Here is a 27,200-nt window from a genome sequence, read left to right on the forward strand (position 1 = left end):
TCTGATTCCAGCCGGAATTGGAGAGAAGACCGACCCGGTAGGCCCAAGCCTCAGAGTCACCAGCATGACTCTGATAGGGAAGATACCTTGTCTGTAGAGAGCTTCTTCAGTTCCTCTGAGGACAACTAAAGCCTCTAACCTTTGTTCAGTAGTGTGTATGCCTTGAGTAACCACTCCAAAGAGCTATCTGGTCTTGTTCAACCTCCATCAAAAGACGTTGAATAAGACTGATCTATAGCCGTGGTCTCCTCACAGGCAGACTCCCAGCTGATGCTTTGACCACTTTCTTTTGCACACCTTTCCTACCAAAGGGGGGTGGCAAAATAAACTGGTAGTTTATAGCAGCCACTTAGATTTGCATGTAGCAGCAGCAAACGCAGATCGTAAGTAGGTACTGTAGAGTTAAATCCGACACCTGCTATAACTCATAAACGTTCATTGCTTCTTTCTATACCTACTGAACCATCGTAAAGTATTGCATGTAGAAACTACAGTGTAATCTTTACAAGTATATTGCCACACCCCAGTGTGCCTTACTCCACCTCTTCCCCAAGGAAGACAAGACCACTTGTGAGCTTACCACATCATTTAGAAATGAGACCACCTCTCCATTTCCTTCCTGATGACACAGCCATAAGGTTAAGCTTGGATACAGAAAGCTGCCCTAATTTGAAAATGTCCCCACATATTTCAGATGACAACCCTCGTCAGCAACCTGACTGTAGGGACTAGAACAATTGGTCAGTCTGAACAAGACTTCCAAAAAGACTACAGCCTCTCCATCCTAGACCCTCTGAACATTTTCATGGCTGGGTCATTCCTGTTGGTGCTCCACCTTCTGGACACCATCCAATAACTAACAAAACACCTGAACTAACAAAACGACTAACCCTTTCACCAAGGTTTCTTATGTTTTGTGACAATGTATTCACTGTTCGATCTTAGTGTTTCACATTGTTTGTATCATGTGTTTTAGACCAGTGTAGTTAATTGTTGATAAATGCCTGGATGTTTGTCAGTCAATTGTGAACTGTGTTACCGACCCAATGTACTTGGCCTGTGGACTGTGAACTGACTTTTGTGCTCTCGAGGAACACTGGCTTCAGCCGCATCCTGAGACCACAGGGGGGATGTAGGGACTACAACTTCCACATTCCCACAGGAAAATTCTGCGACGTCCACCACGAATGACGTCTAACTTGGTTCAGCCAATCCCGTAATGGCGGGAGCAATAAACGGTCCCGTATAAGAGCAAGACACGTTCTTGGGATCTCTCTTCTGGCTCTTCTGCTTTTTCTGGCTCTTCTGCTTCTTCTTCTGCTTCTTCTCTTCGACGCACCCTTTTTGGCCAGTCGCTTCAGCTCATCTGCTCCGAGACTCGGACAGAGGCTGAAGGCTGCACAGCGCACTACCAGGCCTACGGACGCACCCAGTTACCTCGCGGTAACTACGTGGCCTATAGTGAGTGGAAATTGTTGTACGCGGAACGCTACATCAGTTTACCCCAATAAAGCTCAACAACGAAACAGCAACGAACTTTTACACCTGGAAAAGGACCAGCGGATCAGACGACAACGCGCTGCTAAGACGGGAACACCCCAGCCTGCGCATCTCTCCCGGACACCATTCACAGCACCATCGCCGCTTCTACAAGGACAGCATGTCTTTTGGATCCAGCAATGCGTATGGACTCAGTAAGAAAACAAACATTCAGGCATAGCCAGTGTTTAGTTTAGTCTTAACTGTTTTTGTGAATCTGTGTTTCAATATTTACCATCCAACCATTGTAATGTGTTTGGTTAGCTACATATATATGTACGTGAATTGATTCGCCGTCTTTTGCGCATATATAGAGTAAAACTACGCAAGTAGTCCCTTCTCACAGCTAACTCTAACTCATTACCACACCCAGAACTCTAGCGACACGCGCGCTTGCGCGCGCCACACACACGCACACACACATACCAAACTAAATTTCCTTACTAACTTCCCGTCAGTTTATCTGTTATGTGTTTGTATGTTTGTTTAATAAATATATTTTATTAAACCCCGGTGTCCGTTTTGGAATCGCATAGACATGAGAGCCGAGTTAAAGCAGTCTTTCGAAGAACTTCCAACCTTCAGGTTATCGGTATGTTCAATCATTAATATTGGTTATTTTAATTAATTGAAATACTATATTTGTGGTTGGATATTTCTGATAACAGTAATTTTATGAGACTGATTACTTTTCGCAGTTATATTGCAACACAACGTTTAACTGGCGCCCCGGTTTCGTAGAGAGTAAAATCCCTGCGTTATTTGGCGGCCCGTGCAAGGACCCTACATAATTTGGAGTCCCGTGCGAGGACCCCTACAAACAGAAGCCTGCACTCACACCAGCCCTTTCTGGGTGAGACTGAGTATCCCGGGACTAGAGCACCTCTGCCCACGTCTCTGAGCCCTCCGCAGCTCTCCGTTTCCAGACGACAGCGGATTCCAATTTAGGAGTGAATAAACGACGTTTACGGAGACGGCGGGCGAGGATCGGGGAAAGGGACACCCGGAGGTGAAGCCAGAGCGTAAGACGGGAGGAAAAGAGAAACAGCAGGGAGGATAAACGAGTGAATGATACGCCAGAACCTCTCCATCTCACCGTCATCCCACAGTCAAACGGAGCCCGTGGTAATCCGATAAGAGCTACTCACCCTCGATTGGTCACGATCGCCTTCTTCAAGTGAACGTAGCCAGCCGGGAAGACTCCCTGGGAAAGGAAAAAAGAGAGGAACGTCACATTTTCCGCGCTGTAGACAACCGCAGCGCCCTGGAAAACTTAGGAACGTCACTGTGGGCATTTCAACAAGTCACGGCAGGATGAATAATTCAGAGAAATCTTTTCACGGTTCAAAATGCAGCGTTGTCGCAGAGTGCCGTCACCACTTCACCAGTTCTGGGGCTTAACAGGGGGGGCTAAATCCCAAAATAGAGTCCTCCCCCAGGAGTCACCAAAAAGGACATAACAGCTACCCTTCTCCTGATCTTCTTCTTTATATGTTTTTATAGGCCTCCTATATTTATAAATTAATACGTTTCATAAATAACACAGAAAGAAGAGCTACTCTTCGACCGATATCTTCTTTATACATTTGTATGGGTCTCCTATATTTCTAAATGTAAATAACCTATGTTAGATTTACAGATAAAATTAACCTGAATTATAAGTCTGCATGTCTATAATACGATGGTGATGTGGTTCACCGCAACGTCGGACACAGATCCAAGGCATATGGCATCCTGTTTTTAAGTGGCTTCCATGTACATAAACAGTGCATTAAACCGCCACTGCACTGTGTCAGCAGCGATTGTTAGATAAAAACGTCAGCACGTATCCCGCTTTATTACGTTACGTTAATTTAGCACACTCTCCCTTAGAGTGATGTACGGTGTGGCGGCGTGTGAGGGAATTCCTCAGATTTATCCGAGGAATAGTGCCAGAGCTGGCCAGCAGTGTTCCCAGAACAGCCAGAGCGCCGATATTATTCCCCCGCCTGGCTTGTGGAAGCTGGAAGCTGCCTTGTGCATCTGATTTAAGTTCTTGCCTACACAGTTCACACACACACACACACACACACACACAGACAGACACACACACACACACACATTTATTTGGCCTTTCTCTTCTGGCAGACAGGACTGAACTGTACATGGTTCCTAATTGGTGCCTGAAGAAAGGGTCATACCACAGGAACCCAGAACTTTCTGTTAGAGATACAGTGGGCTCCAGAATTATTGCCACCGCTGAACGGCGATGCACAAAAAAATAATGTGTTCCTTAACCTTGTGAAGCGTTACAGGAAAAGGCTGCATGCTGTTATCCTTGCCGAGGTGGATGCACCAAGTACTATATTCTGGAACCTTGATTTTGGTGGAATCTATTTTTTTTTTTTTTCACTAAATGAATGTTTGATTTTGGTTGGTTGCATTGAAACATTAATAAAGTGTAGTGTTTTTTCACATGTAGGGATTTTGAGTTTGTCAGTCAGGCGTGCCAATAATTCTGGAGCCCACTGTGAACACCGCACACAGTGCTCGAACACCGGCAGTTAAAGGGTTAAGTTGGCGGTAAGCGGGGGTGGTGATAAAACGAGGACGTGTGTGTGTAAAATAAGAATGCTGCACAGATATGAAGAAACATTATGAATAAAACTTTATTATTTCATAAAACTGCTGTAAAACCTAACAAAACAATAACAGACTAACGGCTTTGCCAAACTTTTTTCCCCCCTGTAAACATGCCTGTGTGGCTTCACCCGTAGCTGTAACCGTCTGTTAGAGAAAACCTACCCCCCCCCCCCCCCCACGTCCACCAGCCAGCTGTCAAAATCACCATCTTTCTCTTTTTTGTTACAATGCAGGTAACCGTAATTAAGGATCATCAATGTTAAGCCACTTATCTCTCAAATATAGCATCTATTGTTTCGGTGCTGCATCGTGCAACAACACATTTCCCACTTCTGCTTCATGCACATCTGTGAGTTGTCATTTTCCTTTCTTTTTTAATTTTGTGCTGGCAGTATGAAAAGGTTTGAAATCATTTGTCTGCAGAGATGCGATCGCTCTGCGAGCTGGCGGATAACGGACACAAGGGGGCGATACAGAAATACAGAGGATGTTTGTACACAATGAATTACTGGCAGACGAGGAGGGTAGCGGTGTGATGGCGGGTTCCATAGCGCCATGTATAGAAGGTTATATATATCTGTCCTTTTTAAAAAAAGCATTGGTATCCGCCGATTAATTTTAATAGCGCTTGGCATCGACCAAAGAATACTGATGCATCTCTACTGAATACCTACTGCATGGATCATCAACTCTGGCCCTCCAAACCAAATCCAGCTCTGGTTTTCTTTTCTCCCTGGTAATTAGTGTTACTGATTGGCCAGACTGTCTTCATCTGACTCGCAGGTAAAGGGAAAGTGTAAAACCAGCAGTTATCAGCCATTGAGGATCGTGATTACTGAGCCCAGACATACAGTGTAGATTAACTACATGTCCTCATAAGAAAGGCATATAACCATGGGTAGATATTTGGTACTAGCCACCTGGTCTAGTGCAGTAAATATTTTACAAGCCGACATATATTTTCACTAGCCCAAAATATGTCATTTAATTATAAAGAAAAGAGCAAACATTAAATGTCAAATCAATCTAAATATAAATTACCATATAAACATCACAAAATTGATCTTATTTTCAATAACAATACTGCAAATAGAAATAACTTTCCACTCTCAAGTAGATACATCTTATGTCTTTTGCACACCTTAACCATAAAGAGCAAGTACAGACGGTGTGCAAGAGCCTATTTTGGACATATTTTACAATAATTGGCATTAACTAATGTAGTTGTTCAGATGAATTAATGATATACTAATACATTAATTAAGAATGACATTAACCTTTCATTATTTATCGTATTTGTTAACTCATGTTAACTCAAGTATTCGTAACATTAATATATGTATACATTAGCAAACCACAGGATAAACATAGTTAACCATTAACAAATGCACTGTTTTTTATTTTCATTCTAATGTAACTTGGAATAAACCATGTACTGCAGTTGATAACATGAATTAATAATGTACAAATACAACAAAGGTGTCCAGACTAACTTCTCAGTCTTCTCAACAACTGCAATACTTAATGGCAATTCATGTGACATTATTGTAGTGGTACCCCCATTTTTATGTGTGTGACAGACAGAGCACCACGTAGTAAGATGGCTCCTGCATAGCCTGTACATACCAGTCATTCATCTTTCATTCATATCTATTTTCATGAAGAGTTCTGCAGTGTACAACTTTTTGGTGGAGTGGGTGGCAGAATATTAGAAAACAAACAATGCATTTCAGAGCAATGAACGTTGTTATGAATACGAACATCACAAATTACACTTTGTACGAGACTCCGTGCTACAGAATACTGTCGAATACTGAATTTAAACTGATTGGCTAAATGGGAAGCCCCAGCCCATGGGGAAAGCGACTCAGGAAGAGACATCATGGCACTGACATTTAAGCTGGCATCACAAACACACATCGACATATAGAAACAGTGAGAGAATAGTCCTATCCCATGTTGTGAAACCCTGTTACAGTACCGGGTAAAAATGTTTGTTTAAGGCGGCACTTTGCGGCAATACGCGTGATTGGGCGACCTTAATTTCCAGCCCTGCATGTAACCATAAAATATCGTGATAATATCATAACCTCAATGAAGATGAAGGCTGGGAGCTGTGGTGGGGGTGATGGGAGAAGATGGCGGTATGAGAAGAGCTTCAGGTCAGGAGATGGCAGAATGAGGAGAGCTTCAGGTCAGAAGATGGCAGGATGAGGAGAGCTTCAGGTGAGAAGATGGTATGAGGCAGGCTTCAGGTCAGAAGATACTCAGTGTTTCAGCATCAAACGGCAGTAGAGAGGTTCATCCTGATCAGGACCCATGGTGAAGTGGGGTCATTAAGGGAGAGTCACTTTAATGGGTGCTGAGATGAACATTGAGGATTTTGATTTTGAGGAATTCAAATTATATTTATGCTTTCCTGTCTGCCGTGTCCACACTTGCTCACTTTATTTCTCCATGAATCATTAGCGTTGTTTCTTTTCCTGATATTTCTGATTTTTAAATTGCCTACATTTCCACAGGTCTCAGATTCAGAGAGGGGTCAGATTAAGGAAGGCTGTCTAGCTACCGAGGGTGTTGAATATTCACACAAGCAAGCATGCATGCACACATGCGAGCACACACACAAACACACCCATACACACACAGTCTTCCTCTCTCACAGTACACACACACACTCATGGACACACACACACACGCATACTCACACAAACACACACACACACAAAAACACCCACACACACAGTCTTTCTCTCTCTCACAGTACACACACACACACACTCAACACACTCACACAAACACACACACACACACACACAGTCTTTCTCACAGTACACACACACACTCATGCACACACACACACTCATACACTCATACACACTCTCACAAAAACACACACAGTCTTTCTCTCTCAAAGTACTCATGGACACACTCACTCACACACACACACACTCATGGACACACACACTCACACACACACACACACACACACTCACACACACACACACACACACACACTCGCACACACACACACACACACACTCACACACACACACAATGAATCAGGGGAAGGTATATAAGACCCACACCACCTCAACATCAGGCTCTTGTATTAGTTATGAAAGCGTTTTCTCGTTTCTCGTTTGCGTCGCCTGCTTTTGGGCATATATTACCCACACACACTTCTGGATGTTTTCTTTAGTAATTCAGCTTAAGTGTCTCTTCCAGATGCCCAGCATCAGCACAAATCTCAGCGTGTGGTTCCACGCGGCCCCAGAACGTTTATTCCGCGGCCCAGAAAGGCCGTGGCCACTTCACAGACAATCGCCGCAGTAATGGGGCTTAATTCTGCCTCCCGTGAGAGGAGGCCCCATTAAAGCGCTCGCTGTCTGACGCTCCTCCACGCGCCGCGCGCCCGTCAGAACGAGGAACGCGGCCGGCTCGCGTCCCCCCGCGATTAAATAGCGCGTGGAAAACGCTTGCTCGCCGGGGTTCACACATTAAAGCGCATCGGAAGGAATATCGCCCGCGTAATTTGCGGATTCTCCTGAAATGAACCGGGAGAGCTGGCTCAGGCTTTCACATGCAAAGGAGTCTGGGAGCAGGGGATTGATTCAAAACAGCCATGTTTGTGTGGATTTCTCCCTAGATGGTCAAAATTTTTAAGACACACACACACGGAGATACACACACGCACGCATGCACGCACATACATACATACACATGCCGGCACACACACAAACACACACACAGGCACCAGCATAGGTACAGGTAAAGACACAAACACACAAACACACACACACATGGGCGGTCGGGCGGATGCATGCACACATACACACACACACGCACATACATTGAAATGTACACACATGCAAATACACAGACACACACGCACATCAAAACACCTCATGGTATTTGCCCTGCTTGCTTTCCTGGTGTGCTTGGCCATCATGATCATTGTCTCCTTTCGCTTGAGTGGAAACTGTATCAACATGAAACTTTTGTCCAATTTGAATTCTTACAGCACCGGAAAAGCCCTTACGGTTAATTATTAATAATCATCTAGAGAGGTTCCCTCTTAACGACCACCGTAAGATTATGAGCCTGCGATCTGCAGTATAAACACAGAAAACCCATATTTCCGAAGTACCCTGCAGCAGAAGAACTGATCTCAGATCAGTTGTGCCTTTTAGCTCATCACGGGTAAGGTTAGGACATGGGCGGGGGAAACTGACCCTAGATCAGCCCTCCTGCTCTGTCACTCTTCGTGAATCTGGGCCCTGGTGTAACGCACACTGGTGAACAGACCTGGGTCAAATATGTCATTGTTTTGGATTCACATACTTTTCCACACTTTACTGAGCTTGTCTGGTGCATTGGAATCAATGAAATGCTCCAAAAAAATGGGCAAACTCCACCTTCTGGTCCTCTTGGTTGGCTGAGTTGCACCAGGCAAGTTCAATCGAGCACAGAGAAGTATTTGAAATCAAAGCAAAGTATTTGACCCAGCGCTGCTGGTGAAACCCCATAATCTACCATGCGAGTTGAGACTCAATGTTCCCGTTCGCTCCCCGCCCGTGTCGCTGGGAGTCTATCGGTCCTGCAGGCACCTCACCACACAGAATCTCGGGACAGTGTTGCGCCAGCAGCTCCAGGGCATACCCAAAACTTCAAACTCCCACGTGGTGGTGGGCGGGGTCCAGGCGGGGTCCAGGCAGGGCGAGACACGCGGTCCACGTCGGCACGGTAGCAGAACACCGACGTTCACAACATGTCACTTTACTGAGCACATTCGGCAGGGCTGACACCAAAACGCTACAATCCTACATTTGAATCATATCGTATCATAATCATATCCTCATAAGAGCCAGCTGTTCATTCTGGTCCCTGTAGTTTCACAAACCACGACAGTATCCCGCTATGCGGAAGTCCATGCTGTAAGTGTCATTCAACGGAAATAAAATGAATCATATTTCTGTGAATTATTTCTGTGTTTTTGTCACCGAAGACACTTGCAGTTTGACGAAAAAATAAAATTGGAAATATGGCAGGCATCAGGAGGATAAGCTGCACTATTTTTTAAGGCGAAAATGAAAAATGAAAAATGAAATGTGTCCATTAAGCGGGTTAAAGTGAAGTGTGGGAACCCTGTTCTGCCGTGAGGCTTTGGATCCAGGCTTGGACCATACAGTGCCGCCAAGTCTGCATGGTCACAACTAGCATACCTGGGTTTGTGTAATTACGAATAACCGAATGTAGCCTACTGTATGGACCTTAAAGAACACACACCGTTTATAGACGTTTCATGTCTTTTTTTATTGCCATTATTATAACACAGTTTAAAGACTTTAATAAAAATTAAAAATTAAAAAAATAAAACCTAAATGAACAAACTGTAAATTAATATTCAGGAGAAAATTTTAGACATGATGTATTCAGGGGAGCTCATTCAGGGGAGCTGATGTCTTATTAAGGGGCCCTAAACTCCCCCTGGGAGGGCAATGGTCCATGAACTTATTTCACAATATATTATTTTATAATATAACACTATACACTCGCCGAGAACTTTTAATTTATTACACCTACTTATTCATGCGATGATCAGCAGCAGTGCAATGCACACAATCATGCAGATACGGGTCAGGAGCTTCACTTAATGTTCACATCAACCATCAGAATGGGGAAAATGTGATTTTGGAATGATTGTTGGTGGCAGACAGGGTGGTTAGAGCATCTTATACACACAGACTAGTCTCTAGAGTTTGCAAAAAATGGTGCCAAAAAAAAAGAAATCCAGGCAGCAGCAGTTCTGCAGACAGAAACACCTTGTTAATGAGAGAAATCAGTGGAGAATGACCAGACTGGTCACAGCTGACAGGAAGGTGACAGTAACACAAATAACCACACATTACAGTGGTATGCAGAAGAGCATCTCTGAACACACAATGTATTGTTGCTCTTAAGTGGATAGGCTACAGCAGTAGAAGTCTAGAAAATAAGTCTAATAAATACATAATAAAAGTGCACGTTTTTTCCAGGCCCGGGAATTTCACCTGGCAGCCCTGGATTGCACCTGAAAGAAAGATACATTCCAGCACGTGCTGTAAACTAGCGCTAACTAGCTCCATTCCAGAAGAGAAAAGAGTGAAATCACGGCAGCAGTATGCCTTAAGCGGACTACCGCAACACACCTATCCATCTTGCAGGCTGCTAGCAATTCACTACATGCACCCCAAATGCGAGCAAGACTCAAGAAGACTCAAACCGCCCATCTCCGCACATAAATAAATAATGTCCCTGGCACAGCTGTGCTGTATATTCCATTTTGCAGAATCATGACTTCTTGAATTATCCATTCGCACGACGGAACGCGCGTTGCTTTGCAGAGCTGTTCGGCGATTTGTTCCGTTCACTGGTGGAGCGCTGTGGCTCTCAACACACACCCCACACACACGCCCGGGACGAACATCAGGGAGCGGCTCTCAACACACACCCCACACACACGCCCGGGACGAACATCAGGGAGCCGCTCAACACACACCCCACACACACGCCCGGGACGAACGTCAGGGAGCCGCTCAACACACACCCCACACACACGCCCGGGACGAACATCAGGGAGCCGCTCAACACACACCCCACACACACGCCTGGGACGAACATCAGGGAGAGGGGCTCAACACACACCCCACACACACGCCTGGGACGAACATCAGGGAGCCGCTCAACACACACCCCACACACCCCACACACACACCCGGGACGAACATCAGGGAGCGGGGCTCAACACACACCCCACACACACGCCCGGGACGAACATCAGGCTGCGGGGCTCAACACACACCCCACACACACGCCCGGGACGAACATCAGGGAGAGGGGCTCAACACACACCCCACACACACGCCCGCGACGAACATCAGGGAGCGACTCAACACACACCCCACACACACGCCCCGGGACGAACATCAGGGAGCGACTCAACACACACCCCACACACACGCCTGGGACGAACATCAGGGAGCGACTCAACACACACCCCACACACACGCCCGGGACGAACATCAGGGAGCGACTCAACACACACCCCACACACACGCCCGGGACGAACATCAGGGAGCGACTCAACACACACCCCACACACACGCCCGGGACGAACATCAGGGAGCCGCTCAACACACACCCCACACACACGCCCGGGACGAACATCTGGGAGCCGCTCAACACGACAGCTCAACCTCAGGGAAAGGGACGCTGAATCAGTGCTGGAGGGTTTCGGCTTAAATGATTAATTTGCTCAGCTTGCAAATTCAGGGAGAATGACTGCGCTTGTGTGTTATGAATTCATCCAGGGTAAAATCGGTTGCGGGTTTATCTGTGGGACCCCAGAAATTCCCAGTTTTTACACCTTAGACCTGGGTCAAATAGATAATTGATTCAAACACTTTTCTGCGCTTTACTGAGTTTGTATGGTGTATTGGAAGCAAGCCTGGGTCAAAACTCAAAAAGTGCTGAAAACACTTTTGACGACTCCTGAAGATTTTCTAGAAACCATGTTATTGACTAAAACACACAATCACACTACATGCGGCAAACTTTGTCCACATTATTGGTGATTAGTGAATTTGTTTTCCCACAAAAATGGTCAGAAATCTCAGGTGTCCAAAGGGCTAAAGTGTTTATTTGACCCATGTCTGGAACTTAGGCATACAGACATGAAACTACCGTTATTATCGTTATTAACAGCCCAGCTGAGGCTCTACAGGAGTAACAACACCACGGTACAGATTTACAGAACTGCTGTAACATTACCTGATCCATGTCCAAAGGACAAACTAAACTTTGCTTCTCATTTCTGCACACAGAAGGATATCTGATATTACCGGGATGTGGAGTTCCCCCCAAAGGTCAGGTTAGGGCAATAAACCTCCCAGGTTTTACTTCCTGGAATACAGCCAGACCTGGTTCAATTACGTAGTCGTTTTGGATTCAAATGCTTTTCTGTGCTGACTTGATCTGGCCTGGTGTTGGTTTTTGGGGTTTGGCACTTTCATTCATTTCTTGTGACTGGTACTTGTCTATGTCTGTTACTTCGCTGTTTAAGGTAGTTGACCCTCGTCTTTCGGTTTAGACAGAGATTTTAAGTTAGAACATAAAAGTCTACATCTTAATTTCCTTGTGAGTTGTGCATTTTTTTACACACATTGATCCCACAGATTGCTCTGCCTATCAAAAATGTGGTCAATTATTTGATAACTGACATCTTTTGGTAATAATTAACAAATTAAACGCAATACATTTATTTTACAGGTTTGATAAGTCAGGGTTTTAACAGTTGATGCGCTTGTGTTCAGTGTTCAGAGTGCCGAACGTTAAATGAGTTAATTGTTCATTGCTGGATTCGGAAATGTACCATATTTCACCTTAAACTTCCCTGACAACTGTGAGCATACAGTCATATCCCAGTGTTTTTTTTACTAGACAGTCTGCCCTCCTTATCTAAACTCAGTCACTACTTTAACAGGTAGGCCTGTATGCCAGCTTCTTAACCCTGCTGAAAAAAACTGCCTAAGCTATGTAGTTTTAGCTCATTTACCAGTTCAGACTAGCTCCCAGTTTGACATGTTTTAACCAGCTGAAGCTATCCTTTGAAACAACTGGCAGCTGGTTGACCACTGCTACCTAATTGACCAGCTCATACCCAGCTAGACCAGTTTATGGCCTGCTTCACCAGGGCAATTGTCAAGCTGTCAGAGCTGGATTTTATAGCAGGGATTGCAAAAATCTAGTCCAGCCAATCACACCGCAGCAACTCAAAACATAATCCAGTGAGTGGCAGTTATGTGGGTAAAACGGCTTGTTAATGAGAGAAGTCAGCTGAAGCTGACTGGAAGGAGACAGGAACTTAAATAACCACGCTTCAGCAGTGTCATGCAGCAGAGCGTCTCAGTCTGAACAGATAACACACTGAACCTTGAAGTGGCTACACCTGCAGAAGAAATGTAAAAAATAAAGTAAAAATAAGTATAATAATTACCGAAAGCAGTGGTCACTGAGTGTTTTCTTACTGCATTCTATGAAGGGGAGGTAGAGAGGGGTTGAGGCAGAGGTGGGACCGCAGAACAGGGTGGCCATGTTGGAGAATTGAACCCCCAAAAGCGTGGGGGAAATCACTGAGCATTTTATTAGGTAGATCTGTACACCTAATGTAATGCAAACATGCAGCATTAACAAGCATGTGGACGTGGTCAAGAGGTTCAGCAGTTGTTCACACCAAATGTCAGAATGGGGAAGAAATGTGATCTTTGTGACTTTGACCATGGAATGATTGTTAGTGCCAGATCCTGTGATTTTCACATACAACAGTCTCTAGAGTTTGCAGAGAATGGTACGAAAAACAAAAAAACATCCAGTGAGCAGCAGTTCTGCGGGCAGAAACGTGTTGTTAATGAGAGAGGTCAGAGGAGAAAGGCCAGACTGGAAATAGCTGACAGGAAGGTGACCGTAACGCAAATACCTATGTACTAGGTACAACAGTAGTATGCAGAAGAGAATCTCTGAACACACAACACGTCAAACCTCTAAGTGGATAGGCTACAGCAACAGAAGACAAATAAGACAAAACAATTAGTAATAAATACCTAATAAAATGCTCACTTTAGTTTATATGCCTATTGGTCTACACCAACCTCAGGCGAAAATAGAAAAGAAAGAAAAAAAGAAAAAATAAGAGTCTGGCCATATCCTGTTGTAAAATCTTGCTTTGACAAACTTCTCCCGCGGCCACTTGGCTCGGGATTATTCAGAGGGGACAATAACTGCCATTTGGTGTCATTGCCTAATGGTTAGAATTCATAAACATGCAATTTCTGAAAAATAATAATAATTTCAATTCAATTCCCCAAGAGCGGCACAGGCCTTGATATTATGTTCTGTTTACTTTTTACTTTTTTCCCTGAAATGGGCCGTCTGTTTATGCGGTACGAAAGACAGAATACATTCCGGCACAGAACTGACCTGATCCTGTTGCCATAGCTCCCCTGATTAACAACATGAATAAGAGAGACATTACCTGTTATCTGCAATCCCATCTCATACCAACACTCTAACCAGTCAGTTCCGCTCTGTCAAAATGGCAGGGCTCTTGTTTGTGGAAGGAGTTTGAGCCGGGTGATAATGAGCCCAGCAGAAAAGCCCCACAGTCAGAGCTCCTGGAGACTAACTGGGGTTCTGTTTCCCGACCCTGCTGCACAATCCAGCAAAGCCAGCTTGAAAACTGAGCTGGTCACGCAGCTGGTCTAGCTGGGTATGAGCTGGTCAACCAGCATGGCCAACATTACATTACAGGCATTTGGCAGACACTCTTATCCAGAGCGACGTACAGTTGATTAGACTAAGCAGGAGACAATCCTCCCCTGGAGCAATGCAGGGTTAAGGGCCTTGCTCAAGGGCCCAACGGCTGCTCAGATCTTATTGTGGCTACACCGGGATTAGAACCACCAACCTTGCGTGTCCCAGTCATTTACCTTAACCACTACGCTACAGGCCGCCCAAGCATCATAACACTGGTCTAGCTGGGTATGAGCTGGTGCACCAGCTAGTGCGGGCATCATGTCTGAGTCGGCAGCTGGTCAACCAGCGACCAGCCGTTTCAAAACCTAGCTTGAGCTTTTCAGCAAGGTACTGACATTCATGACACCATCCAGAGAGGAAGACGACGGGACACAGCACCTTTTCTCACTTTAAGACTAAATAATTCATTAGCGCAGTAGCCGTGCGTCTTGGAGCAGCGTTCTGCCGTTCATAAATCCTGCATGAAAGCAGCATTTTGGGTCGATCCCGAGCCCCAAAGGGGGTCGTTACAGGATATTTGTCTTCCGGTGAGGCGCAGGTGTGGGGAAACGAGAACCCTCTTCCTGTTTCAGCTCGCTTTGGAGCGCTCAACCCGAAGCCCGGCTCATAGCCGAAATGTCCTCTGTCAACTAGGGGGGTGTGCAGAATCTGGCAGGGGTCCTCCAAATGTGTACGACCAACTGCTCCTTATCTTAATTCAGCCACATCACCAGTTACGCTGTGCAGTCAGAATACTGAAGATTTCTGAAAAATAATTAATACTTTCAGGATTAAATAGGAAATACTGGTTTTCAGGAGGCAGAGGACTTGTGCGCACACAAAGACACACACACACACACACACACACACACACATGCACACAGGAGCTTTCGGCCCGGGTAGACAAAGGGAATGCAGCGAGAATCACTAGCATCATTTGTAGCATTTTTGCTAGTTTATCCTGTTACCAAAGTATGCCGTTATTATGTAAAAGCTCTCTCTTCACCATTCACACCTACGCATTTCAGATAAATGCAATTAGGAAGTAAGGCCTGTTATTATGAAAAACGGTGTTTTAAGATATTAAATATTATTATGAAATTTAAAACGAAGAGTAAAATGTGAGCTTTCTTATTATGAAAGATTAGCTAAAGCATTCCAAAATAAAATTGTATATTTAATGATTTAATTTCAATGGCTGGCAAAGCTAGAATTAAAAAGCTAAATTTTTCATGCCCATTGTAGCAATGTTGCTATAATCTTAATGTGATCAGGTGCTGTCTTGTATGACAACAGGTTATTCATGCTTGTCATAGTTGGCCTTTAGATCCAAAAGTTGCATTGAGCTGATTATTTTCTGCCTGTGCAAAGGCACGCTATATATTTGTGTCGTTTTTAGAAGCTTATTAAAGCAGAAATAATAATAATAATAATTTTCATCAGAGCAGATTTCAAAGCACAGATTTTGTAATATCCTGCATTCTAAAAACACAATATTCAATTGGCCAGCACAACCTCTTTGACTTCGACCATGGAAAGATTGTTGGTGCCAGACGGGTTTAAGTTGGTTTGACCATCTCATGAAACAAACCGGGCAGCACGGATGGTGCAGTGGGTAGCACTGCCGCCTCACAGCAAGGAGGTCCTGGGTTCGAATCCCTGTCGGCCGGGGCCTCTCTGTGTGGAGTTTGCATGTTCTCCCCGTGTCTGCGTGGGTTTCCTCCGGGTACTCCGGTTTCCTTCCACAGTCCAAAGACATGCAGGTTAGGCTGATTGGAGAGTCTAAATTGCCCGTAGGCATGAGTGTGTGAGTGAATGGTGTGTGTGCCCTGCAATGGACTGGCGACCTGTCCAGGGTGTATTCCTGCCTTTCGCCCAATGTATGCTGGGATAGGCTCCAGCTCCCCTGCGACCCTGATCAGGATAAGCGGGTTCAGATAATGGATGGATGGATGGATGAAACAAACCAATTAGTCTATTAAATACCCAATAAAGTGGTCACTGAGTGTACGCTATGCTTTTGCTGTATGACAGTTAGGCAAGAGCGTACGACAGATAAAACTAACATCCCACCTATTTAGTGAAATATTTGAATTTATTGTCCATGGAATAAGTGCATAATTGTTTCATTTTTAATGGAATGATTGCATGTTTTAGGGTATGTCACATATTTGCTTGCGCAGTATGTCTGTATAGGTGTGTTTTTGTCAGTGTGTTTTGTGTTCTGTCTCACTGTACCAGATCTGGTCTCGTACTGATGAATGCAATAGGTACACAGCCTACTCATGGGATAAATTAGAAACTCTTTTTCAGATCACTGAATGAATATTACTAAACTAACTTCTCTACATTTGTAAATCATACATGCAGTGTGTAATACAAGTACTGTATGTTGCTGTGTAAATATGATTGAGAATATGGAATATGAGAATTTCACCAGTAAAGTAAACATTCATTTAAAATAACCATATATTTTTTACTTGAGAGAAAGAAAAAAAAAAGATCTCACAATCTTATTACAAGACTGAAATGCTTAAGACACTTTTTGCAGTGTCAGACAGAGGTGTGAAAGGTGTAAGTCTGGGGTGAGAATCTGGGAGAAGCTCTGAGTTTTAACAGGCACTGTGGGGACAGCGCCATGGAAAGGGAGGGGAGATTTAAGAAGAAGTCATGACTCTGTATCCTTTCCGAAAGCCAGCGTTTACAACCGCAGAGAAGAGGCCGCACAGGGACACGGGATCCCAGAGGAGAAGCACTCAGGGTCTCCTCAGAGTCACCAGCAGCTGCAACCTGGCTGGGAGATCAGCCACACTGCTTCATTAGCGCAGAAAGTAAAAAAGGTGGCATTCAAAGCTCTTAAAAAAGCTTCCAAGACACTCTTAGCCCTCTGATGAGTAGGTTTTTGGAATGTTTTTTTCCCCCACCAAAAGTCAGTGTTCTAGAACTCCATTGCTTTCAGTTACCAGCATTAGATTTTATTTTATTAAGGATTCCCATTCGTTCGCTGGTGCCGTAGCAACCAGCTTGTCTTCCTGGGAGCCACAGGAATTGTTGAATCAGCATTAGAATGTCCAGTTAAGAAAATTGACTGATCAAACTGTGTAGGAATAGAGTTCAGGAGAATGGAAAGGGCCAAATACCACCACCGGTCCACAATGCATCAGGCCTGGGATGATGGGGAGGAGCCCAATTAAAATGTTATTTACGCCCCCCAAGTATAAATGCACTCCATTTTAATCTGACACACTCTCACACACTCTCACACACACTCACACACACTCACACACACTCTCACACACACTCTCACACACACTCTCACACACACTCTCTCACGCTCTCACACACTCTCACACACACTCTCACACACTCTCACACACTCTCACACACACTCTCTCACACACACACTCTCACACACTCTCACACACTCTCTCTCACACACACACTCTCACACACACACTCTCACACTCTCACACACTCACACACTCACACACTCACACTCTCACACACTCTCACACTCTCACACACACTCACACACTCTCACACACTCTCACACACACTCTCACACACTCTCACACACACTCTCACACTCACACACACACACACACTCACACACACTCTCACACACTCTCACACACCCTCACACATTCTCACACACTCTCACACACCCTCACACACCCTCACACACTCTCACACACCCTCACACACTCTCACACACACTCACACACTCTCACACACTCTCACACACTCTCACACACCCTCACACACACTCACACACACTCTTACACACTCTCACACACTCTCACACACACTCTTACACACTCTCACACTCTCACACACACTCACACACTCTCACACACTCTCACACACTCTCACACACTCTCACACACACACACACTCACACACACTCACACACTCTCACACACTCTCACACACTCTCACACACCCTCACACACCCTCACACACTCTCACACATCCTCACACACTCTCACACACTCTCACACACTCTCACACACTCTCACACACACACTCTCACACACTCTCACACACTCTTACACTCTCACACACTCACACACTCTCACACACCCTCACACACTCACACACACTCTCACACACTCTCACACACTCTCACACACTCTCACACACTCTCACACACCCTCACACACTCACACACACTCTCACACACTCTCACACACTCTCACACACTCACACACTCACACACACTCACACACTCACACACTCTCACACACTCTCACACACTCTCACACACACTCACACACCCACACACACACTCACACACTCTCACACACTCTCACACACTCCACTCACAGTGCAGACAGTGGGCTCATATCACAGTGCTGAGAAGAATAGTGTGAGATGAATGGCACAAACCCCTGCACTGCTCAGTGCCCTGTCATCAGCCACCTGACCCACACATCTAGGGCTGTGACTCATGGGTGCTTATAGGAAGCCCACGACACCAGAGAATGCTGGGAATGTGAGTCACATTGCTTTGCCTGTAAGTGCTAACACCGCTAATGCCCAGCAGCATCATCAGCACCAGTGAATTCCCATAATACAGTAATGGCCATCGTAAAGCACATCATTGAGCAGGAGTTAGAGCACAACTACAGTAGTTTCCGCAATATGACGTATATGCAAGAAAAACAAATTGTTTTCGCAGGCATTTCTGAAGGGTGGGGAGCAGATTTCATTGACATAGTAAAAAATGGACAGCAGCAGGTTGATACCATGAGGGGAAGGGAAACAATGAGAGGAGGGGAACAAATCATTGGCAGACATACTGTATTTAATCGAAAACTATTGATCCCCATTTTTATTCACACCCAGAGGTACACAATGTTGTATTAGAAGTTAAATAGTTTTCCAGGAAGTGGATGGTTGGTGTGAAACTATACAAGCATTACAATTACATGGAATATACACTCACTGAGCACTTTATTAGGAATACCTGTACACCTACGTATTCATGCAATTATCTAATCAGCCAATCATGTGGCAGCAGTGCAATGCATAAAATCATGTAGATACGGGATAGGAGCTTCAGCTAATGTTCACATCAACCATCAGAATGGGGAAAATGAGATCGAAGTGACTTTGACCGTGGAATGATTGTTGGTGGCAGACAGGGTGGTTTGAGTATCTCAGAAACTGCTGATCTCCTGGGATTTTCATGCACACTAGTCTCTAGAGTTTGCAAAGAATGGTGCAAAAAACAAAAAAGAATCCAGTGAGCAGCAGTTCTGCAGACAGAAATGCCTTGTTAATAAGAGACGTCAGAGGATAATGGTCAGACTGGTCAAAGCTGACAGGAAGGTGACAGTAACGCAAATAACCACACATTACAACAGTAGTGAAGAGCATCTCTGAACACACAACGCATCATAACTCTGCATCATAAGTGGATAGGCTACAGCAGTAGAAGTCTAAAAAGTAAATAAATAAAGTGCTCGGTGAGTGTAGCTACATGGAATATTAAGATGTGTTGGTTATGTATGGTTATGATGAATTTACCAATTTGAGGAAAATGTTCATTTTGATTTCAGCTTGTCTTTAAGTGTTGCAGCATGGGTATAAACAGTGTTTGTACAGTTAGTATTGTGTACCGGTTAAGTTGGCTCATTTTATCATCATTGTTCTTCATCTCTGACCTCCTCACACCAAGCATAACTAAACATTCATAGTATTGTACTACTGCATTTCAATGGCCCCTTCACTGTTAGAGGGTTAAAAAAATTATATTTCTCCAAGTTATGGCTGTCTTTATGGGTTGTCTTTATGGCTTACTCACCATTTCCTGCATCCTAAATATGTCTCTTTGATTCGACGATGCCTCAGTTGGTGTCAGGGTGATTGAGCGTAGCTGCAAAGTGCGCTGACCCCAGTGGATTCCTCTAAGACTAGAGAGGACCGTATACAACACAGGCACATTGTAATTGGCGTGTTTTCTGACCCTATTATCAGTGGACAGATCAATGCGCTGTCAGAAAACGGGTCCTTTAAGCGCTATGGTCGGGGAAACAACGACAGCGAACCTGGCACCTTCAGCCTCCTCAACCGCTAGTCGATAAACGCGACGAGAAGCGCTCTTCGCACGATTTCGCGGAAAGCGGGCGTAACCGTCGCCGCGGGAAACAGGCTGCTAACGCAAGCCCGTTCCTACTACACTTCGCTCTTGAAAAGCAGCGTGAGAAAAAAAGAAAGGTATAATTGTAGCGCGTTCCGAAAGTATGTAATTTGGATGAAAAAAATAATGTCTGGGACTGAAGGTCTTGGAAAAGTACTCATTATATCAACGTCGCTCATGCGCTCCCCCCCCCCCCCCGGGCGAACACCGGCTCCGCTGCTTCCAGCCCATTGTTCCGGCTGAAGAAAACCCACGTCACTCTCCTGTCAGAGGGATTGTGCGGCTCCCGTTCGAAGCCGCCAAATGTTTGTTTGCTGGCGAGCTTCTTTTATTAATGAGTCAACAGCGAACATACGCTGGCAGGAGAGGGCGAGGTTACACGCTAAATTCAGAAGAAAGAAGCAGTAACGTTATCAAAACAGAGTAACGCAGTGCGGAAGAATGTGAGACACAGAAAGCCGCTGAAGGCCCACAAGCTTCAGCGTTCTCTTCCTGGTTTTAGTGTCTAAAGCGGTCACAAAATGCCCCCAGAGCCCAATTCCCCCCCCCCTACCTCTCCACCTCCTGTGGTCAGTTCTCTGTGTTAACGTTTAGCAACGTCATCCGGCAATTATGCAAAGACACGTGTCATGTCACATGGGAAATAGTTTTACAAATAGCTGTTAGACCCTATAATACACATACTTCTACCAAAATTGCTATTGTTTTACTTGAATCAGTATGGAACTAGAGCTGAGCAACTCATCAGAAATTAATTGTTATCGACAATAACCAACTTAATTTTTGCTATTGTCGGTATGTTCGATAAAAGCGTTCTCAAATTATTTTTGATCAAACTGTTGTGCAACTTGCCCCGTTTTGAACCATCCATTTAAACTACAACACCCAGTAGGCTACTTCGGAACACCCAGTCACATGTTTTTGCCTCCTACAGACAGTGTTCTTACGAACTTAACTGACAAGTGCACCAACAAGTCAATTACTTAGAAAGCAAGAGTGTAAAATCTGTTCATTTGAAACGCTCTGTAATATCATGACTCTTCAGACCACAATCTGACAAGCAGCAGTGACTGACATCTGAAGTGACAGTTAGCTAGCTTATAGCAGGAAAGCGTATTTGAACATATGTTGGTATAGTTTTATTTATACAGTAAAAAGGGAAAAATGCCTAGCAGTATGTATATTAAGGTTAAGATGAGAAAATGTGGCAGCATGGATGGTGCAGTGGGTAGCACTGCCGCCTCACAGCAAGGAGGTCCTGGGTTCGAATCCCCGTCGGCCGGGGCCTCTCTGTGTGGAGTTTGCATGTTCTCCCCGTGTCTGCGTGGGTTTCCTCCCATAGTCCAAAGACATGCAGGTTAGGCTGATTGGAGAGTCTAAATTGCCCGTAGGTATGAGTGTATGAGTGTATGAGTGTATGAGTGTATGAGTGTGTGAGTGTGTGAGTGAATGGTGTGTGTGCCCTGTGATGGACTGGCGACCTGTCCAGGGTGTATTCCTGCCTTTCGCCCAATGTATGCTGGGATAGGCTCCAGTCTCCCTGCGACCCTGTTCAGGATAAGCGGGTTAGGATAATGAATGAATGAATCATGGAGGCTACTGTATAATATGTTAGATTTACATTGCATTTCATTTTAAAAGTCTGATAGTCAAAAGTTCTATATTTGTGTTAAATGTGCATTGAGCAATGTCAAAAGTACAATAGGGAAGGGGAGGGATAAACAGTGTTGTGGTTTAAGGGTGTTTGTTGCAATTCCTCACTTGACCGTTAGATGTCCTATTTTACCTTCAATGGTAAATAATGTTCATTACAATCTTAATTATGAATTGGTTAATTGTCAATATGAGAAAGTCTTACGTCACAACTAATTAAAATGTCAAACATTTTAAAATATTCATTAAAAGATTATGTTTCATTTCATTATTTCCTAAAATTGGAATTGCACATGGAGATAGGATGAGGTGCATGTGAGCGTTCCTTTTTGTCTGGATCTGTGACGGTAGTTTAAAAAGTGTTGTTTTGCAACCACAAAAATGATTGTGTATTTATCGCTATTGAGGTAAACGCATTAACTTGTCGTGGTATTGGTTTGAGGCCATATCGGGTAGCTCTATACGGAAGGCAAATCAAAAGTTCCAGGACGATAAGAAAAGCTCAAACTCAAATAATATGTGTGTTGGCCTGGAATACACTGAGCTCAGCAGAGGGGCCTCTCCCTGTCCTCTGTCTGTGATTTGGTCATTTGATACCAGGTACATAAGTACTAAGTAACAGGGTTCTCTCTCTGTCTCACCCTCTCTCCCTCCCTCCCTCTCGCTCTCAAAAGGAGGGGCGCAAATCTCCAAACTCGCCCCCTGTGCCTCTACCCCTCCCTCTCTCTCTCTCTCTCTCTCTGCCTCTCTCTCTCACCCCCTCCTTCTCCCTCTCACCCTCTCCCTCTCTCCCCCCTCACCCTCTCTCTCTCCCGCTCTCTCTCCCTCCTTCTCTCTCTCCCTCTCTCTCTCTCTCCCTCCCTCTCCCTCTCACCCTCTCTCTCTCCCGCTATCTCTCTCCCTCCTTCTCTCTCTTCCTCCCTCTCCCTCTCACCCTCTCTCCCACTATCTCTCTCCCTCCCTCTCCCTCTCCCTCTCACCCTCTCTCTCTCCCGCTATCTCTCTCCCTCCTTCTCTCTCTCCCTCTCTCTCTCTCTCCATCCCTCCCTCTCTCTCTCACCCTTCCTCTCCCTCTCTCTCCCACAATCTCTCCCTCTCCCTCCCTCTCTCTCACTCTCTGCCTCTCTCTCACCCCCTCCCTCTCCCTCTCACCCTCTCTCCCTCTCACCCTCTCTCCCTCCCTCCCTCTCGCTCTCAAAAGGAGGGGCGCAAATCTCCAAACTCGCCCCCTGTGCCTCTACCCCTCCCTCTCTCTCTCTCTCACTCTCTCACACTCTGCCTCTCTCTCACCCCCTCCCTCTCCCTCTCACCCTCTCTCTCTCCCGCTATCTCTCTCCCTCCTTCTCTCTCTCCCTCCCTCTCCCTCTCACCCTCTCTCTCTCCCACTATCTCTCTCCCTCCCTCTCCCTCTCACCCTCTCTCTCTCCCACTATCTCTCTCCCTCCCTCTCTCTCTCCCTCTCTCCCCCTCACCCTCTCTCTCTCCCGCTATCTCTCTCCCTCCCTCCCTCCCTCTCTCTCCCTCTCTCTCCCTCGCTCTCTCTCTAAAGGAGGGGCGCACGTCTCCAAACGCTCCCCCTGTGCCGGTGCCAGAGCGATCTGTAAGTGGGAGGGAGGGGTGGGCGGAAACACAAAGCTGAGAAAATAGCACTCCGAGCGAAGAGGGAATATGGAGAGCGGAACACGAGGCGCAGTTAAACCGAGGACAGGGGGGAGTTATCCGCCGATTCGGAAGCAGACGCCCTCGGCAAAGGAAACACAGAAAAAGGAAGACGGTAAACGTGTCACGGTACCAAACAAACAGGCTTCGAAAATCCAAGCAGAGGTCAAAACAACCTCAAGTCGCCGCGACCCCTCACCAGGCCGAATACGTAGCCTAACGTGAACGTCCGTATCACGACAGAGACTTTCCTTCCGGTGAGTTCCACCCAAGGAGAAAGCTGTGTGACGTCACAGCCTCCCTGCCCGTGATATCGATCAACGTCTGCACCCAGCGAGAGAGCGCATCCTTTCCGCGGGGCGTGCGCGTAACTCAGGTGGCCGCCCGCCCGAAAGGCGTAACTCACCCCCGCCCTTCACGAGCCTTATGTTCCCATTATCGGGGCTCTGAAACACCGCCTGTTTGTCATCGTTTCCCATCAAGGCCGCCGCAGATCTCCCGAGATTGAGGGGGACCTCCGTCAAAACGCATCGCTTCACGCCCGGCATTACTTTCAGCGGAATGAAGGAGAAATGGCACCGAGTTATTTACTGCAGTCTTCAGCGCTTTCTCCTTTCCACAGGCCACACGTCGTCCACATATCATTTATAAAACAATCTGTGAATAAGAGGTACAATACTGTAGATATACGGTATGCACACAAAGCAGATTGTGGGTACATGCACACAAAGCAGATATATCGTAGGTATGTACACAAAGCAGATATATCGTAGGTATGTACACAAAGCAGATATATCGTAGGTATGTACACAAAGCAGATATATCGTAGGTATGTACACAAAGCAGATATATCGTAGGTATGTACACAAAGCAGATATATCGTAGGTATGTACACAAAGCAGATATATTGTAGGTATGTACACAAAGCAGATATATCGTAGGTATGTACACAAAACAGATATATCGTAGGTACATATACACAAAGCAGATATATCGTAGATATGTACACAAAGCAGATATATTGTAGGTACATATACATAAAGCAGATATATCATAGGTATGTACACAAAGCAGATATATTGTAGGTATGTACACAAAGCAGATATATCGTAGGTATGTACACAAAGCAGCTATATTGTAGGTACAAATACACAAAGCAGATATATTGTAGGTATGTACACAAAGTAGATATATTGTAGGTCCATGTACAATATACACAGATAGGTCTGGAGGGGAACTACACTCAATGTTCTCTTTATTTGGTAGACCTGTACACCAGCTTATTAATGCAAATATTTAATCAGCCAATCACGTGGCAGCAAATAAATGCATACAAGCATGCAGACGTGGTCAAGAGGTTCAGTTGTTTTTCAGACCAAATGTGTTTTTGACACTTCTAGCAGGTCATACCCAGCCGGTCTGTGACTGGTAAATGCTGGTAACTAGCTGGACAAAGCGAATCAAAGCTGATTAAGCTGGTAGAGTAAGCTGGTGGTCAACTAGAGGACTCGCTGGCTACATACGCTGATATTTTCAGCATGGCACCTACATAACTGCCTAGGCTGAGAAATGCACATTCTGCATTGCAGGTACTGTCTGAACCTAACACGTGGAATCAAACAGCAGTTAGCCCATAAAGGAACTGGTTTAAAGTGATTTGGGAAGCGTGACAGCGGGGAAAGTAACTCAAATTTCTCTTTCTATTGCTTCAGCGTGCGATTACTACCTGCTTCCCATTCATTTTCCGCCCTCTAAAATGGCAGCCGAGAACAAACTCGATTTGTGTGAATTCTGCCGTAATGAGTCCCCGAGGGGAGATGATTTCCCCGCCTGCCGTCGAGAGGCTATCCCGCGGCTGCTGAGAGAGGGCCCGGCTACGCCAGACCTACCTGCCTGAAGACTGAGCTGCTCACGCTGGTCATAACCTGGTCTAGCTGGGTATGAGCTGGTCATAACCTGGTCTAGCTGGGTATGAGCTGGTCATAACCTGGTCTAGCTGGGTATGAGCTGGTCAACCAACATGGTCTAGCTGGGTATGAGCTGGTCAACCAACATGGTCTAGCTGGGTATGAGCTGGTCATAACAAGATCTAGCTGGGTATGAGCTGATCAACCAACATGGTCTAGCTGGGTATGAGCTGGTCAACCAACATGGTCTAGCTGGGTATGAGCTGGTCAACCAGCATGGCCAAACTGGCCATGAAGCTGGTCTAGCTGGGTATGAGCTGGTCAACCAGCTAGTGCTGGTAGCTTGTCTCAGCTGTTTCAAAACCTAGCTAGAGCTGCTCCAACCATGTCAAGCTGGGAGCTGGTCTGAACTGGTCAACCACATAAACCATTTTAAGCTGGGAGATGGTCTGAACTTGTCAACCAGCAATCAGTTGTTTTAAAACCTAGCTTGAGCTGTTTTTTTCAGCAGGGGATGGTTAGGCAGGGCTCTAAGGCCCACAGACGGAAGTTCACACACATTTCTGGGGCAAGCACAGCACAATGTACTGGCTATGACCCTCGTAAAACCAGTATATCAGTAACCCACCCAGGGGAGCCATTTTAAACTGCATTCTGCTACCTCCTGTAAACTCAGGACAGCTCTTTCCGAAGTCCGACTCTGTTGGTGGCCAGACTTGGCCCAGAATTCCCTGCAGCCCCCAGGGCAGGGTAACAGCAGCTAGGAGGGGGGTTGTTGTGACTCAGCACTTAATTCAATGATTAAAGCAGTTATTTACACAGTTGACGCACCTCATCTGGTTTCTTGGGTCTGAACAGGTCGCTGATATTAGGGTAAAGCAAAAACCAGCACACCCTGCAGCTCTCCAGGACCAGGAGTGAGGACCACTATTCTAAAAGGTATTAGTGCACCCAAGCTAAGCTAGGAGAATGCAACATTACAAAATCTATTCACTGTTGCAACCCTGTTGTTTCCATTTATGTGTTAATTACCGGTGCTGTTTGGCAAAGCACTTCAGTTTCAGCTCTTACCCCAGGTCTACCCTGTTATAAGTAGATAGGATTTTTTTTTTGAATATTTCCTGCCATTGTAGAAAGATACACTTAAATGGTGCCTGTTTTCCTAAATGTATTTTGACCATTTCGTCCAGAGGTAATATTTTAGAGCAGGACCAGAAAAACATTGTTTTTCGGGGGGAATATTTCTGAATGCTTGCCTGAAGGTCTCTTTCCCGCCTGATATTCTGTGTAAATTAGAACTCCCTTCATATATTATCTGTGCGTTACGTTAGGAAAGGTCAGGA

At 45.4% G+C, this 27,200-nt stretch overlaps 1 protein-coding gene across 1 annotated transcript in view; it reads right to left on the reverse strand.

The window, feature by feature from the left end:
- Positions 1 to 27,200, reverse strand: part of LOC133109731 (dedicator of cytokinesis protein 3-like) — a 319,579-nt gene that overhangs the window by 181,530 nt on the left and 110,849 nt on the right. Inside the window, exon 4 of the mRNA XM_061219260.1 lies at positions 2,688 to 2,743. Coding sequence (XP_061075244.1) covers positions 2,688 to 2,743 — 56 coding nt within the window. The remainder of the gene's footprint in view (positions 1 to 2,687; positions 2,744 to 27,200) is intronic.

The sequence above is a fragment of the Conger conger genome, chromosome 14 (genome assembly GCF_963514075.1).
Source record: "Conger conger chromosome 14, fConCon1.1, whole genome shotgun sequence".
NCBI classification, from domain to species: Eukaryota; Metazoa; Chordata; class Actinopteri; order Anguilliformes; family Congridae; genus Conger; species Conger conger.